Source organism: Coenobita brevimanus, chromosome 85, assembly GCF_032717465.1.
Source record: "Coenobita brevimanus isolate Jiangsu-jjx chromosome 85, ASM3271746v2, whole genome shotgun sequence".
NCBI classification, from domain to species: Eukaryota; Metazoa; Arthropoda; class Malacostraca; order Decapoda; family Coenobitidae; genus Coenobita; species Coenobita brevimanus.
In genome coordinates, this window is record NC_137038.1 from 9,480,773 (window position 1) to 9,495,399 (window position 14,627).

A 14,627-nucleotide genomic window follows, 5' to 3' on the forward strand; every position below is an offset into this window, starting at 1 on the left:
AGCTAGGGAGAGACTGTTTGGATCAAAAGGATTATTATTTTCTTTACTGTATTTTATTTATTTATTTTTACAAGTTATAATTCTCGTTTTTCTGTCTTTCTATCCTTCTTTTATTTATTTTTTTATTTTTTTATTTATTTTTACAGGTTATAATTCTCGTTTTCCTATCATTCTTTATTTTATTTATTTCTTTTATTTTTGACTTCGAACCTGAGGGATTTTAATACCTTTTTATCTTATTTTGCTTTACTGAGGCGTAAAAGTGTCATCAACCTTCAACGCTGAGGCGAAACAAGACCATTACGATGCTAGTCACGAAGAGGTGCTATGGAAAGGACGTAGAGCCGTAGTGCTATCTTTACCACTGAGCTACGTGAAATAAGCTGCATAAGGACGAAAATCTGGGCCAAGTTAGGGTAAGCAGATAGTCACGAAGAAGTGCCATAATATAATAATCTGCAATACGACGAAAATCTGGGCCAAGTTAAGGAAAAGATAGTCACGAAGAAGTGCTATGACCTAATAAGCAGCTAGAGGCGTGAATCGGGGCCAAGGGTGAAGAGATAGTCACGAGGAAGTGCTATAATCTAATATGCTGCAATAGGACGAAAATTTGCGCTAAGGAAAAGATAGTCACGAAGAAGTGCTATGACCTAATAAGCAGCTAGAGGCGTGAATCGGGGCCAAGGGTGAAGAGATAGTCACGAGGAAGTGCTATAATCTAATATGCTGCAATAGGACGAAAATTTGGGCCAAGTTAAGATGAAAAGGGGCGATAGTCACGAAAAAGTGCTCAGACAGAGGGTTAGAGATTGCTTAAAGCCTCTGAAATCGCTGACGTCATTAAGCTTATTTCTTGCTTATTCCAGACGATTTTATTCAGCTTTGGACCTAACCCCTGATTCTATGCGATTTATTCCCTTATTACTCCTTAAAATCCCCTTCCCGCCTATTAATTTCTTTTCCAATTTCCTGGTCTAAATCAGTAACCCAAAAGAGGCTATTAAAGGTGTAACAGGTAAAATAATTAGGTTAATGACAGGTGTTAAGAAGGCTCCGAGGGCAACTAGTAATATGGGCTAAAAAAAAAAAAAAAATAGTGAATGACGTCACCGCATCGATGAGGTTGAATTTTTCTCGTAATTAATAATAATAATAATAATAATAATAACAACAACAATAATAAATATTTTTATTATTATTATTTTTATTATTATCATTATTATTATTTTCATTATTATTATTATCATTATTACTTTTGTTGTTATTATTATTTTCATCATCATCAACATCATTATTATGATTATTTTTATTACTACTACTGCTGCTGCTACTACTACTATTACTATTACTACTATTACTATATACTACTACTACTGCTACTACTACTACTACTTCCATTGGACTACTATACTCGTTTTACACTAACTTGGCCTAAAATTCTCATGTCTCCATCTTGAATATGCTGAGTTGTAAGAATATACTGACACAAGATTATGATGCTAGTCACGAAGAAGTGCTGTGGAAAGGATGTAGGGCGGTGACAATATCTCTTTTTGCCACAGTGCCAAGGAATGAAAATCTGGACCAAGTTAGAGTGAAAGGAGTACAGCACAATACCATTAATCTAAAAGGCTGAGATTCAACACTAGAATATGGTGCTAGTCACGAAGAAGTGCTATGGAAAGAATGTAGTTCCCTAGTACTGTATTCCGCCATTACAGGAAGTAGGCTGCAAAAGGACGAAGCTCTCTGCGAAGTTAAGATGAACGAACTATAGGAATGTCGTCACGCCTGTCCCTGAGCGATCTATTCGGCATATTACAGGTTAAAATTATTACCCGTTCCCGCCCCGGAGGGACTCGGGGACGGATATTTTTTCACTTGGTTTCTCTGTCTGTCTGTTTGTTTGTTTGTATATCTGTCTGTCTGTTAACAACTTTACGCGAAAACTACGGGTGCGATTTTGACTAAATTTACAAGGATAATGGGCTATGACCTTCTGATCACCTAATTAAAGTTTGGGCCAAATTGGGCCAAGGCCTACGCTGTAAGGCCAAAAAATGTATTTAAAAAAAGGGGGGGATGAGTAAAAACTGTTTTTTCACCATAACTCCTTTCAAATTCGTCATATCGACATGAAACTAAAACCTAAAGGTGCATCTTTCATACCTGCATCCTATAACCTGCCTCATTACATCAGGGGGGTCCACCCCCCAGTTAGCGGTAGGGGGGTCAGTGTCAGGTGAGTCGGGCCTAAAATTTCAAATGGGCATAAAATCGTCAATTTTCACCCGACTTACTCCAAATTTGATATGTGACATCTTTGACTAGATATCCTGTTGTGTTTATACGTCAGCACTAAAATGACTGCCGAGGACGGGTTTGCTGTCCCTTGGCACCGCTTGTTGTTGTTTTTGTTGTTATTATTATTATTATTACTGATTTTTTTACATTAATAACAAACACAAGGATTCGGAGGCATTAAATAGAGAATAAATCACTAAGAGAAGGGTGTTAACGATATTTTCACACTCACTTTGAAGTAAAAGAGGTCATCTGCTGTTGTAAAGGCCGCTAGATCGAGCCCGAATTATATGAATTTCGTTAAGACAGACTTTACAATGCCCAACGACGTCAAAAATAAGTAAAAAAGGAAATAAATAATAATAAACAAAGATAATAAACAAAACAAACAAATGAAATACATAAAAAACTAATCTAATAAATGAAATAAAGAGTAAATACATAAATAAATAAACACCCTGCACCAGCCCTCAATGTGACCGCCCTAGCGTGTATTCAGTATGGACGGTAGGTATTGGCGCCGAAGTGGTGATATGTGAGGGTGTGTGGCAAATGCTTGGCCTCAGGGAAGGGACTGACGATACGTAAAACTAGATGTATAGAGAGTCCATGGCGGGGAAAGGGTTAACTGAGATTTATTTATTTATTTTATTATTTATTTTTATTTTATTTATTATGTTTTATTTATGCATTTATTTATTTTCATGTAACCGACTCTGAGCAGCCTTCCTACATGCCACAGAGCTGCACATGTCACCACTTGGGCGCCAACACCCACCGTCCATATTGAATACAAGTTAGGCTTTTCTCAGGACTCGTGTATTTTCCTCAGCTGAATAAAATCGTCTGTCAATATCCTTAAAGATAGCGTGGCAGCGAGAGGGTTAATTATTATTATTATTATTATTTATTATTACTACTACTACTACTACTGTTGTTGTTGTTAATATTATTATTATTATTATTATTATTACTACTACTACTACTACTGCTACTATTATTACTTTTGTTGTTATTATTTAATATTATTATTATTACTACTACTACTACTACTATTATTATTATTACTATTATTGTTGTTGTTATTATTATTATTATTATTAGGAATTTTTTTAATGTGTAGCCTAGTAGTTCTATCGTTCCTATAACTATTATTCTTCACTGTTTAATTTTTCTTGTCTGTGTCTGTTATAGCCTAATTTTATGTAATAATTGTGTGTGTGTGTGTGTGTGTGTGTGTGTGTGTGTGTGTGTGTTTTAATATCGTTCCATGTGTAATTCTGTATATTTATCATTTCTTTCTCTTCTATAATTCTATTCTCAATATTCCTCTATAATTACAGCCCTACTATCATTCGCTACCTTCAGTCTCTCTAATTTCATCCTTTATAATTTATACATCTATCATTTACTCCTCTATCTATCGTTTTACTTCCCCATCTACTTCTCTATAATGATCTGCTATAATCTTCATATTTACCACCCTATTACTTCCAACCGTTCTTTCTATAACCTTCTTCTTATATCTATCTACGGTATCATCTATAATTCATCCCCTTTCTATTCATCTACATCAATCTATCTATATCGATCTATCATCTATAATTTACTCCCTATTATTTCTACTCCTCTATATCAATCTATCTATCGATCTATAATTCATCCCTATCACATCTATCCATCTCCATCAATCTATTATATCTAACTCACTATCTATAGTTCAACCCTATCATTTCTATTCATCTGTATCTATCTATAATTTATTTTCTATCCCCCTCCATCATTCTATTTGTATCTATAACCATCGGTGTCTCCACCTGCTATAATTTTCCACCATAATACCACGCCTCTAATTCACCCTCTATAATCTAACATCTGAATTGCTTCATCTCTCCAAGCATTATATTTTCATCTATAATTAGTCTCATCATCTAACAACATCATCTCCCTGTTAGCTCTCTCTCTCTCTCTCTCTCTCTCTAACTCCCCATCATCACTATCACAAATTATACACTCCCATCCTATCATTCTCCACATTCGCTTAATTTCCTCTATAATTTACTCTATCACTTAATACCCCCACAAACTAATTTATTTCCTTTACTTCAATGGTGTATTTGTTGATATTATTATTTTTTACATTATTTATTATTTATTTTTTTATTTTTACAAACTATAGGGTTAGATGTGGCCTTCATTAACCTTCTTTTTCTTTTTTTTCTCTTTTCGTTTTTTTTTTTTTTTAACTCGTATTTACCAGCACCTCGCCGTGGGAAGGACACAGCTCCGACCCTGGCGAGGCGCTGTCTACCACAAGGGGAGCCCGGATCCCTACCCGGTGACTGTACTGTACTATACCTGTAGGACGGGCACCACAGAAACAGCTGCTTACCTATGGTCGACGGGACTGCTCGACCAGCCAGACCAGGGTTAAGCAACAACAACAACTACTACTATTACTATTACTACTACTACTACAACTACAACAACTACTACTACTAGTACTTCTACTACTACTACAACTACTACTACTACTCTTAAGCTGAATAAAATCGTCTGGAGGCGGCAAAAATAAAATATAAATAAAAATACATCCTCGATCTGAAGGGAATAGACTATAATAATTATCTCTGAAAATCCAAACATCATGACGTCATCCTCGAGTTTATTTATTTATTTATTTATTGAAGAAGTTAATAGTAGTAGTAGTAGTAGTATCTTCCTTTCGGGGGATAAGGAAGGGACGGAGGGAGATGTGTATAACCAGGCAGCTCTTCCGGCCGGTCATATCAGAGCCACCACGTGAAGGCGTCAATGGAGGGTTTAATGCTCATTATTATATATCTTATCCCCTCACCACATCATCATCATCATCTCTTGCATCTTTCTATTATCATCATCATCATTTACCTCATGTTTTTCTATCATCATCATCATCATCATTTTCTTCATCATCATATCTCCTACATCTTTCCTCCTCCTCTTCCTTCTCCTCCTCCTCCTCATCATCATCATCATCATCATCATCATCATCTCTTACATCTTTCTATCATCATCGTCATCCACCTATAATTCAGATATATTTCCTATCACTTTAATTATTCCCCACATTCCTTCGATTACTCCCTCCTCTATAATTCCACCTTCCTTTTACGCTTCCCTATCACTTCCTAACTATAATTTCTAACCTGCTCTATAATGATATCTAACAAATCGCTATCATTTTAGGTCTTATTTTCTATGTAACTATAATTCCTAATCACTTCTAACACCCTCTAACACTACCTATAATACGCCCATCATCTATAATAACTCTATAATCTTTCATTTAGCACTGCCTCGTATTTTTATTTATCTACAGTATCGTAAAAAAGTATCAATAAAATAAAACATTTTTTTCCCCGTACTACAGGGTGGTAAAAAAAAAAAATAACCCAAACAATAAATAAAAATAAAAAATAAAAAAAGTGAAATTATGGAACGTAACTGAATAGACGAACAGCTGAATGAAAAAAAAAAAAATGAAATGAAGACAAAATGAGTGAAAAGAGGAGGTGACGAGTGAATAAGCAGACGGATATAAAAGGACTGCATAGCGAAAAGACCCAACGTGAGAGAAAATGGACTAAGACTTTGGAAATAAAGGAAAAAGATTGAGAAAATACACAATATACACATAAAGAAAAAATCCCCCATTAATAAATAAATAAATACAAACAAAGCCTCAGATAAACACTCAACTTCCGATAACAAAAGATAAAAATAAACAATGAAGATCCGGATAAACAAAAACAAATAATCCACGTAAACAAGTACTCTGAATAAACAAATGCAAGATCCAGATAGACAAACAAGAAAATATTCGGATACTTAAGACAAGAATTCCGGGCAAGTAAGCAAAGAAGAAGAAGAAGAAGAGGAGGAGGAAGAAGAGGAGGAAGAAGAAGAGGAAAAGGAAGAAGAGATCTGAACCGGCCTAATGCACGATATAATCAAGATGTGCAGGTGAGTTGTGTGTGTGTGTGTGTGTGTGTGTGTGTGTGTGTGTGTGTGTGTGTGTGTGTGTGAGAGAGAGAGAGAGAGAGAGAGAGAGAGAGAGAGAGAGACTGGGGCAAGAGTAAGTGTGACAGGGTGTGAAAGTGTGAGTGCGTGTGTGTGTAAGAGAGTGTGAAGGTGAGAGGGAAACTTATCATTACAGATGAATGAGTGGGATGGCAAGATTACAGAGTGGGTTATGATTGATGAGAGGGATGGCAGAGGTAGGTAGGTAGGTAGGTTGGTAGGTAGGTAGGTAGGTAGGTAAGTACGTAAGGAAGAAGGAAGGTAAATATATAGGTAGGTAGACAGATGGACAGGTATTAGGTAGGTAAGCAGACATGTAGGTAACAGGAGGTAGGTATGTGATGGGAAGGTATAGGTAAGTAGGTAGGTAGGTAATGATGGTGAGGGTGGTAGGTAAGTATGGATGATACAGGTCACCATTATTTTCACTATCATCATCTCAGGTAAGAAAGCAGGTAGGTAGGTAGGCAGGTAAATAGTGGAGGTGATGACGTAGCACTCCTTACTGTCATCATCTTGTCATGCAATGTGGGGGTGGGGTCATGCAGTGTGGGGGTGGGGTCATGCAGTGTGGGGGTGGGGTCATGCAGTGTAGGGGTGGGGTCATGCAGTGTGGGGGTAGGGTCATGCAGTGTGGGGGTAGGGTCAAGCAGTGTGGGGGTAGGGTCATGCAGTGTGGGGGTGGGGTCATGCAGTGTGGGGGTGGGGTCATGCAGTGTAGGGGTGAGGTCATGCAATAAGGAGTTGGGGTCATGCAAATTCGACCAATCTGACTTATCCGCATAATCTTAATCATCATCAACATCAACAACCTACCTCTTTATCTTAACCTTATCTAAGACTCACAAAACAGATACCACAGTCACAGCCTTCCTTACAGCAAACACCATGAAAGACTAATTCGTTTGTTGCCATTAACTTGCCTTCATATTCCTTTTTACTACGCCATTATCTTGCTTCAAGCGTTACTACCACATTCATAATCCACAATCACCACTCCTTCCAACCAGTCCCTACCACATCACTCCCACAACCACCATGCTCATCACCATTCCAGATATCCCTCATCACCACCATGCCTCTCTACCCCATACCACCACACTACTATACTGCACTAGACACAACCATTATCATCATCATTATTAACACCATCATCATCATCAATTTATTTTCACCACGGCTTTCAACCACAATCCAAAGCACCACACACCACCATACCCCTCCTCCACCTACCACAACTTCCCACACCACCAAACCATACCATATTCACCACCACACCTCTACTACCACACACCACAATCCTACACACCACTGCACTCTCGCAAAGCCCTAACACACCACAAATTACAGCATCCTACCACCTCATCCCACTTTCCCACACCATGTTCACTACCACACACCACACCCCTCCATCTACAACAACCTACCACACTACACCTTTCCTCCTATCGTCATACAAACCTCATCAAATCAACTTTACCCCCCACCCCATCCTCACCACACACAACACATCTCACCCCACTACCACCCCGACCCCTCCTCCGCATCCCCACCACAGGCCACCACGTGCAGGCGGCGTCCCAAGCACATATAAGGCCCAGATCTAGTTTTTCCCAGGCTTAGAATGCACCAATGAGAGGCGGAGTGGGGGAGGGCGGGAACCAATCAGAGCTCGTCCCGGTGTAAACAAGGCCCGGGGGGGAGGGGCAGATGCGCAGGCCGCCACATTACGTAAATATTTGCGTTAAGATTGACTCTCTCCGCCGCAAAGGGTCACTTCTGGATATTTTATGAGGGAAATATATTATGTGTATTATTAAATGCTAACGCCATTTTTTTAGACGGTGTTTGGTCCGGAAATAAGCAAGGCGCAAGATTACGTATATAATTGCGTTACAATTAAACCCTCTCTCTTCTGTGGGGCATTTCTGAATATTTAACAAAGACTTGAGACGCGAGAGAAATAATTTATGTGTATTATTTGAAGCTAAAACCATTTTCTTCAACAATGGCTGGTTCGGCGATAAGCAAGTCTCCAGATTACGTAAATATTGGAGTTTGAATTAAATCTCTTTACAATTATGATTTTTCCTTCAAGTTACTAATGGCAGACAATTATTTAGGGTAAGATTTTGTTCAACCGAGAGAAATGTTTGCAGTCGCTGGGTTATTTTCTTTATTTTTTTCGATTACTCTTTCCTTGTAACGGGTACACGAATGCCCAAATTAAAAACAAGTGTATAAGAAGGAAGATTCTGTAATACAATCGTGCTCTCGTGGGAAAAAAAAAAAAAGTTTCATTACCCGCCTCTTTGCTCCCCCACCCCCAAACTGCAGGTGTGGTGACTGGGTAAAAAAAAAAAAAAAAAAAAAAAGGGCCACACACTCATTCACTCAACATTCAATCCCCCGGAATCCTGACTTCACCGCACAGATACACCTTATTTACACACAGCTTCATAATGATCAGAACAGAATTAATCCAACTCCTGTAAAGCTCGATCCATAAATGCCATAAATACCTTACAATCGTTTTTACAAACATTCTCAACTATCATTCTCATTCCTAAAACCTAATCCTTGCATCTTCTACCATTTTCAAATTCTTCTTGTTCGTCACTCACCTAGTAGTCTGAATTATTCCTTACTTGAGAGAGAGAGAGAGAGAGAGAGAGAGAGAGAGAGAGAGAGAGAGAGAGAGAGAGAGAGAGAGAGAGAGAGAGAGAGAGAGAGAATTTTTAACCAGCTATAGTTCATTAACTTCAACTTGGCAAATTTCGTTCTGTAACACACTGGCAGTAACACGGCCCTACATCCCTTCCATAGCACTTCTTCGTGACTAGCACAATAATCCAGCGTTACTCTCTTGCTCAGTATTCAACAGGGATAGATGTCCATTTTAAGCCAAGTTAAAATGACCAGAGTATTGACATGCGATTCACGGACGCAAATACACGTCGCATTTTCGTAATCTTAGAGAAGTTCCTAACACCTCTTCCTAAGCGATTTATTCCACATGTTACACCATCTTAACTCTTGCATATCATCATCATCCTAGCACTTCATCCTCAGCGAATTATTCCGGATATTAAACCTTCATAATCTCTTGTATGTCATCATCATCATCATCATCAATATTATTACTATTATTATTATTATTATTATTATTATTATTATTATTACTGCTACTACTACTACTGCTGCTACTACTGCTACTACTACTATTACTACTACTACCGTCATCATCATCATTATCATCATCATCATCATCATCATCACCACCATCACCACCACCACTACCACCATCACAATTTCAATTACAAGAAACTCTGATATTGGACCTATGAGCTTCGGAACTATGAGACAGTAGGCGAAGGGCGGTACGTTACAACAAAATCCCACAAACACCAAGTTTTTTTTATTTTTTTAGAGTAACCTCAAGACGATTTTATTCAGCTGAAGGGAAAGGCTGAATTAGTGAAGGGGTTAAGGCTATGAAAGCTCCCCAACACCTCTTACTAAGCGATTTATTTTGCTTATTACTTCTTACTACCCACTTCAGCGTTAAGTCATTCAAGTACCACCATATCCAGCATAAATAACATATAAATTAATGCTGACCAGCCGTACCCCAAAATAAATCGCTCAGGAAGAGGTGTTAGGGAATAAGGGCCCCCCCCCCTCTCTCTCTCTCTCTCTCTCTCTCTCACACACACAAACACACACACACACACACACACACACACACACACATACACACACACACACACACAAGGCTGAATTTAATTGTCTGGAATTGGGAAAAATATACAGAAAAAGTCACTGAACTGAAGGTGTTAAGGAGAGTTGAGGGAGTCTCCTTGGCCCACAGGAACAACAGCCAGAGTAAAAAATAGTCAGAAGAGAAATTATAAGATGCTAGTCACCAAGAAGTGCTATGGAAAGAATGTTAGTCGTAGTATTGTCTTTTTCTGCCACCTTTTTTTTTTTTTCTCAAACTCGGCCTAAAATTGTCAACTCTCCTCCTAAAACGCTGGGTGGTAACAACAGCACAAGAATAAGATGCTAGTCACGAAGAAGTGCTGTGGAAAAGATGTAGAACTGTAGCACTCTCTTTTTCTACCACTGAGCTACGTGAAATACGCTGGAAAAGGAAAATTGGGCCAAGTTAAGGTGAAAGGAGTATAGTTAAAATGTTTCTCTCTATCCACTTCATTCCCAAGATTAATTTTTTATTTTCTTATAATTTGGTTAAGCCACGGGATGAAAGGCGTTACGGAAGAGTCCATTAAAAACGTAAAAAAGAAAAAAAGAAAAACACTACATATGGACTGTTTTCATCTGACGGAGGTGGGCCAATACCACTACCGAATGCTAAATCGCTGCTTGGAATTCAATGTGCCACAGGTATAAGGTAGGAACGAGTCTCCTTGGTTGCTAGTCAGATTTACCTTTCACCCTAAGTACACCTGACCATCAACTAAGCTAAAAGGGGCTACAGATCTTTGTAAAAAAAGAAAAAGAAAAAAGAAAAAAAGCGCCACTGAAGGATATCGGCAAAGTAAATAAGTTAAAGAAATAAATTATAAAAACATTAATTTTATCGGCACGTAAATAAGTTAAAGAAATAAACATAAATGCATTGCATTTTATTGGTAAATAAATAGGTTAAATAAGTTAAAGAAATAAATACTAAAAAATCAGACTTTATGGGTAAATTAGAGGCATTCAGAGAGCGCATACCTCCGCCAATGCTGGATCCAGATCCGTCCCCAAATTTAATCAGTTCTTTCTTGGCCCAAGGCCCACCCTTCCACAAAATTTCATTAAAATTCACTAAGAACTTTTGGAGATATGGTGTGAACACAAACAAATAATTCCGGATCACAACCAAACTCTAAACGATTGTTCATTGGGCCATAACCTACCCCTCCAAAAAATTTCAAGAAAACCCGTTCATGACTTTTTGATTAATGTTGCTAACAGACAGACAGACAGACAAACCAACCAACGCGGGGTAAAACATATACCTCCTGGCTGAGTTAAATAAATGGGTGCGGTAAATGAAACAAAAACATCACATTTTATAGGCAAAAAAAATAAATAAATAAAGTTCCAGAAATAAACAAAAAACATCAAATTATATCGGTAAATAAATAAATTAATGAAATAAACAGAAAAACATCGCATTTTATCGGAACATAAATAAGTAAAAAAAAAATTTAATAATCCCAATACCCTCATATTCGAAAAAGCTCCTGACGAATAATTACCCTAGACTTCAAGACTTACCAATAATCTTTTAAGGGAGTGCAAGATGGTCTCCACATAGATATTCGACACTGATTATACTTCTGTGTAAATTGCTATGGTGATTACTGAATAGAAGATAGGATTCCCAAATTTGAGTTTTTTTTTTTAATATAGTTTACCTAAGAATTTGACGTCTGACCCCTGTAATTTTTTTTTTCTTTTTGAGAGAGAGAGAGAGAGAGAGAGAGAGAGAGAGAGAGAGAGAGAGAGAGAGAGAACTGCTCACATATTAAAAGCCTGTCAACAAATACAACAGAATCGCAAAAAAGAAAAAAAAAAAGATTATTCTATACAACTTTCCAACAATTAAAAACAACACAAAACAATAACAACAAGTAACCAAGTATTTCCTCACCCAGCAAAACAACAGCCAAGTAACATCAAGAAAAAAACGGAAGGGAAACCATGAAAACATCTAAAATAAGGAAAATCAAGGAAGTATGTGCATTGCAAACGTGCTTGTGTTGAAACAATGCAATGACAGCAACAAAGAATGATAATTTATGAAACAATAGTAGTGGTGGTGGTGGTGGTGGTAGTAGTAGTAGTAGTAGTAGTAATAATAATAATAATAATAATAATAATAATAATACGTTACAAAAACTATCCCATTACGTCATCAGTTAAACTCAAATGAGAGAGAGAGAGAGAGAGAGAGAGAGAGTAGCCAGCATCCCCACACACAGCATACAGCGTGCATGGGGCGGGTCACTTCCCCAGTTGGCTAAGTACTTTTCCTATCCATAATGATTCTAGACTGACTGGAAATAGCAGCTAGAGGTCAGATGTAGTTAAGGTTAGCAATTAGTCAGTGGTTAGTTAGTGGTTAGTGGTGGTCAGTGGTAGTCAGTTAGTGGTCAGTTAGTGGTCAGTGGGTAGGCAGTGGTCAGTCAGTGGTCAGTGGGGTGTAGTGGGGGTGTGGGGGGGGTGTAGCCGTCAGACCAGGCCGCCTCCTCCCCGTCACGATCCCTGATAAACACCACCGCAACACCCACAATTACACCCCCCTCCCCCACCCACTGCCCAGCCCTCAACAGCCTTTACCTCTCTCTCTCTCGCTCTCTCTCTCTTTCTTTCTCTCTCTCTCAAACCTAACCTAACCTAACCTAACCTAACCCAACTTCACCCACACACGCTTGTTATAGCCTTTCTTTCTTTCTTTCTCTCTCTCTCTCTCTCTCTCTCTCTCTCTCTCTCTCCTTCTCAATCCTACTCCCCTATCCTATTCAGCATCTTTGCTTTTCTCCTATTCTTCCCACTCCCAGCCCTCTCACAGCCCTATTTCCTCTCTTCAAGCCCTCTCCAGCCCTCTCAGGTTTTGCCCTCAGCCCCTTTTTAATTATTCTGAAGTTTTATTTATTTATTTATTTTTTTTATTATGTACAGTGCCCCTTCTTCCAGTCCTTATATTCATTTTTTTTTCTAAAGTTATAGCTTAAAATTACTTGATGATGATGATGATGATGATGATGATGAGGAGGAGGAGGAGGAGGAGGAGGAGTACAGAGAAAGAGCAAGAAAAGATGATGATGATGATGATGATAAGAAGAAGAAGAAGAAGAAGAAGAAGAGGAGGAGGAGGAGGAGGAGGAGAACTACAGTGAGGTACAAAAAAAAAAAAAAAAAAACTTGCTTTTTACACCTTGCCGTAGCCTGGGGTGGTCGGGTGAGTAGCGTGTTTGTCTGCCGATCATTCTGACCTGAATTCGATCCCACCCGGGGGCAGGCATTTAAGTGGGAGGGGTAGTGTGTCCTGACATGTGTTTTAACTTGTTCACACCTGGTAAGAATCCCCCCCCCTCTCTCTCTCTCTCTCTCTCTCTCTCGTGAGTGAGTGAGTGAGTGAGTGCCACCAGGTGAAGGCGTCCCTCTCCAGCACTATATTGAGAGAGAGAGAGAGAGAGAGAGAGAGAGAGAGAGGGGGGGAAGAAACTGGGATAAAAGAGTAACGATAAAAAGGAAATGCAAAAATAATTGAAAAAAGAGGCGAGTAAAAAGAGAAGAAACAGAGAAATAAAGAAGAAAAAAATAATAAGGAAAATAAGAGAGAATAAGAGTAGGAGAGAAATTAAATAATATAATTGGCTTTTTCTTTCTCTCTCTCTCTCCTCTCTTCTCTTTTCTTCTCTCTTCTCCTCTCCTTTCCTCCCGTCTTTTTCTCTCCTCCCCTCTCTCTCTCCTCTCCCTCCCTCCCGTCTTTTTCTCTCCTCTCTTCTCTTTCTCTTCTTCCTTCCTTACAATTTCCCTTATCTGTTTTTTGTTTTTGTTTTAAGTAATTATGGAGGAAGTGCTTGTTTGGCAGAATGTGTTTGTTTGGATTTATTTTGTTTTGTTAGTCTCTTTCTCTCTCTCTCTCTCTCTTACACACACACACACACACACACACACACACACACACACATTCCCCTAGTCTTTATCAGTCACTCTCTCTCACACACACACACACACACACACACACACACACACACACACATTCCTCTAGTCTTTATCAGTAACCCTCTCCTCTCTCTCTCTCTCTCTCTCTCTCTCTCTCTCTCTCTCTCTCTCTCTCTCTCTCTCTCTCAATAAGACAGCTTTAAGGATCAAGTGTATTTGTCTTATGTCAATACAGTTACACCCTTCCTGTCTCTCCCTGCCTCACCCTACCCCCTCCCTGCCTCACCCTACCCCCTCCCTGCCTCACCCTACCCCTTCCCTGCCTCACCCTACCTCATCCTCTCTCATCCTGCCTCACTTTCCCTTTCCTGGCTTTCCCAGCCTCCCCTCCCCTTACTTCCTTCTCCCCTTCCCCATCTCCTCCCTGCCTCACCTGCCTTATCCTGCCTCCCCTCATCCCATCTCCTCCCTCTATCACCCCGCCACCTCACTCCCACCTCCTCCCTGCCTCACCCGTTTTATCCTGCCTCCCCTCCACCCATCTCCTCCCTACCTCCCCCATCTCTATC

General features: G+C 39.0%; 1 protein-coding gene across 1 annotated transcript in view; it reads left to right on the forward strand.

The window, feature by feature from the left end:
- Positions 1-6,304: 6,304 nt before the first annotated feature.
- LOC145410420 (uncharacterized) overlaps positions 6,305-14,627 on the forward strand; it is a 162,513-nt gene continuing 154,190 nt past the window's right edge. Inside the window, exon 1 of the mRNA XM_080280573.1 lies at positions 6,305-6,312. Coding sequence (XP_080136699.1) covers positions 6,305-6,312 — 8 coding nt within the window. The remainder of the gene's footprint in view (positions 6,313-14,627) is intronic.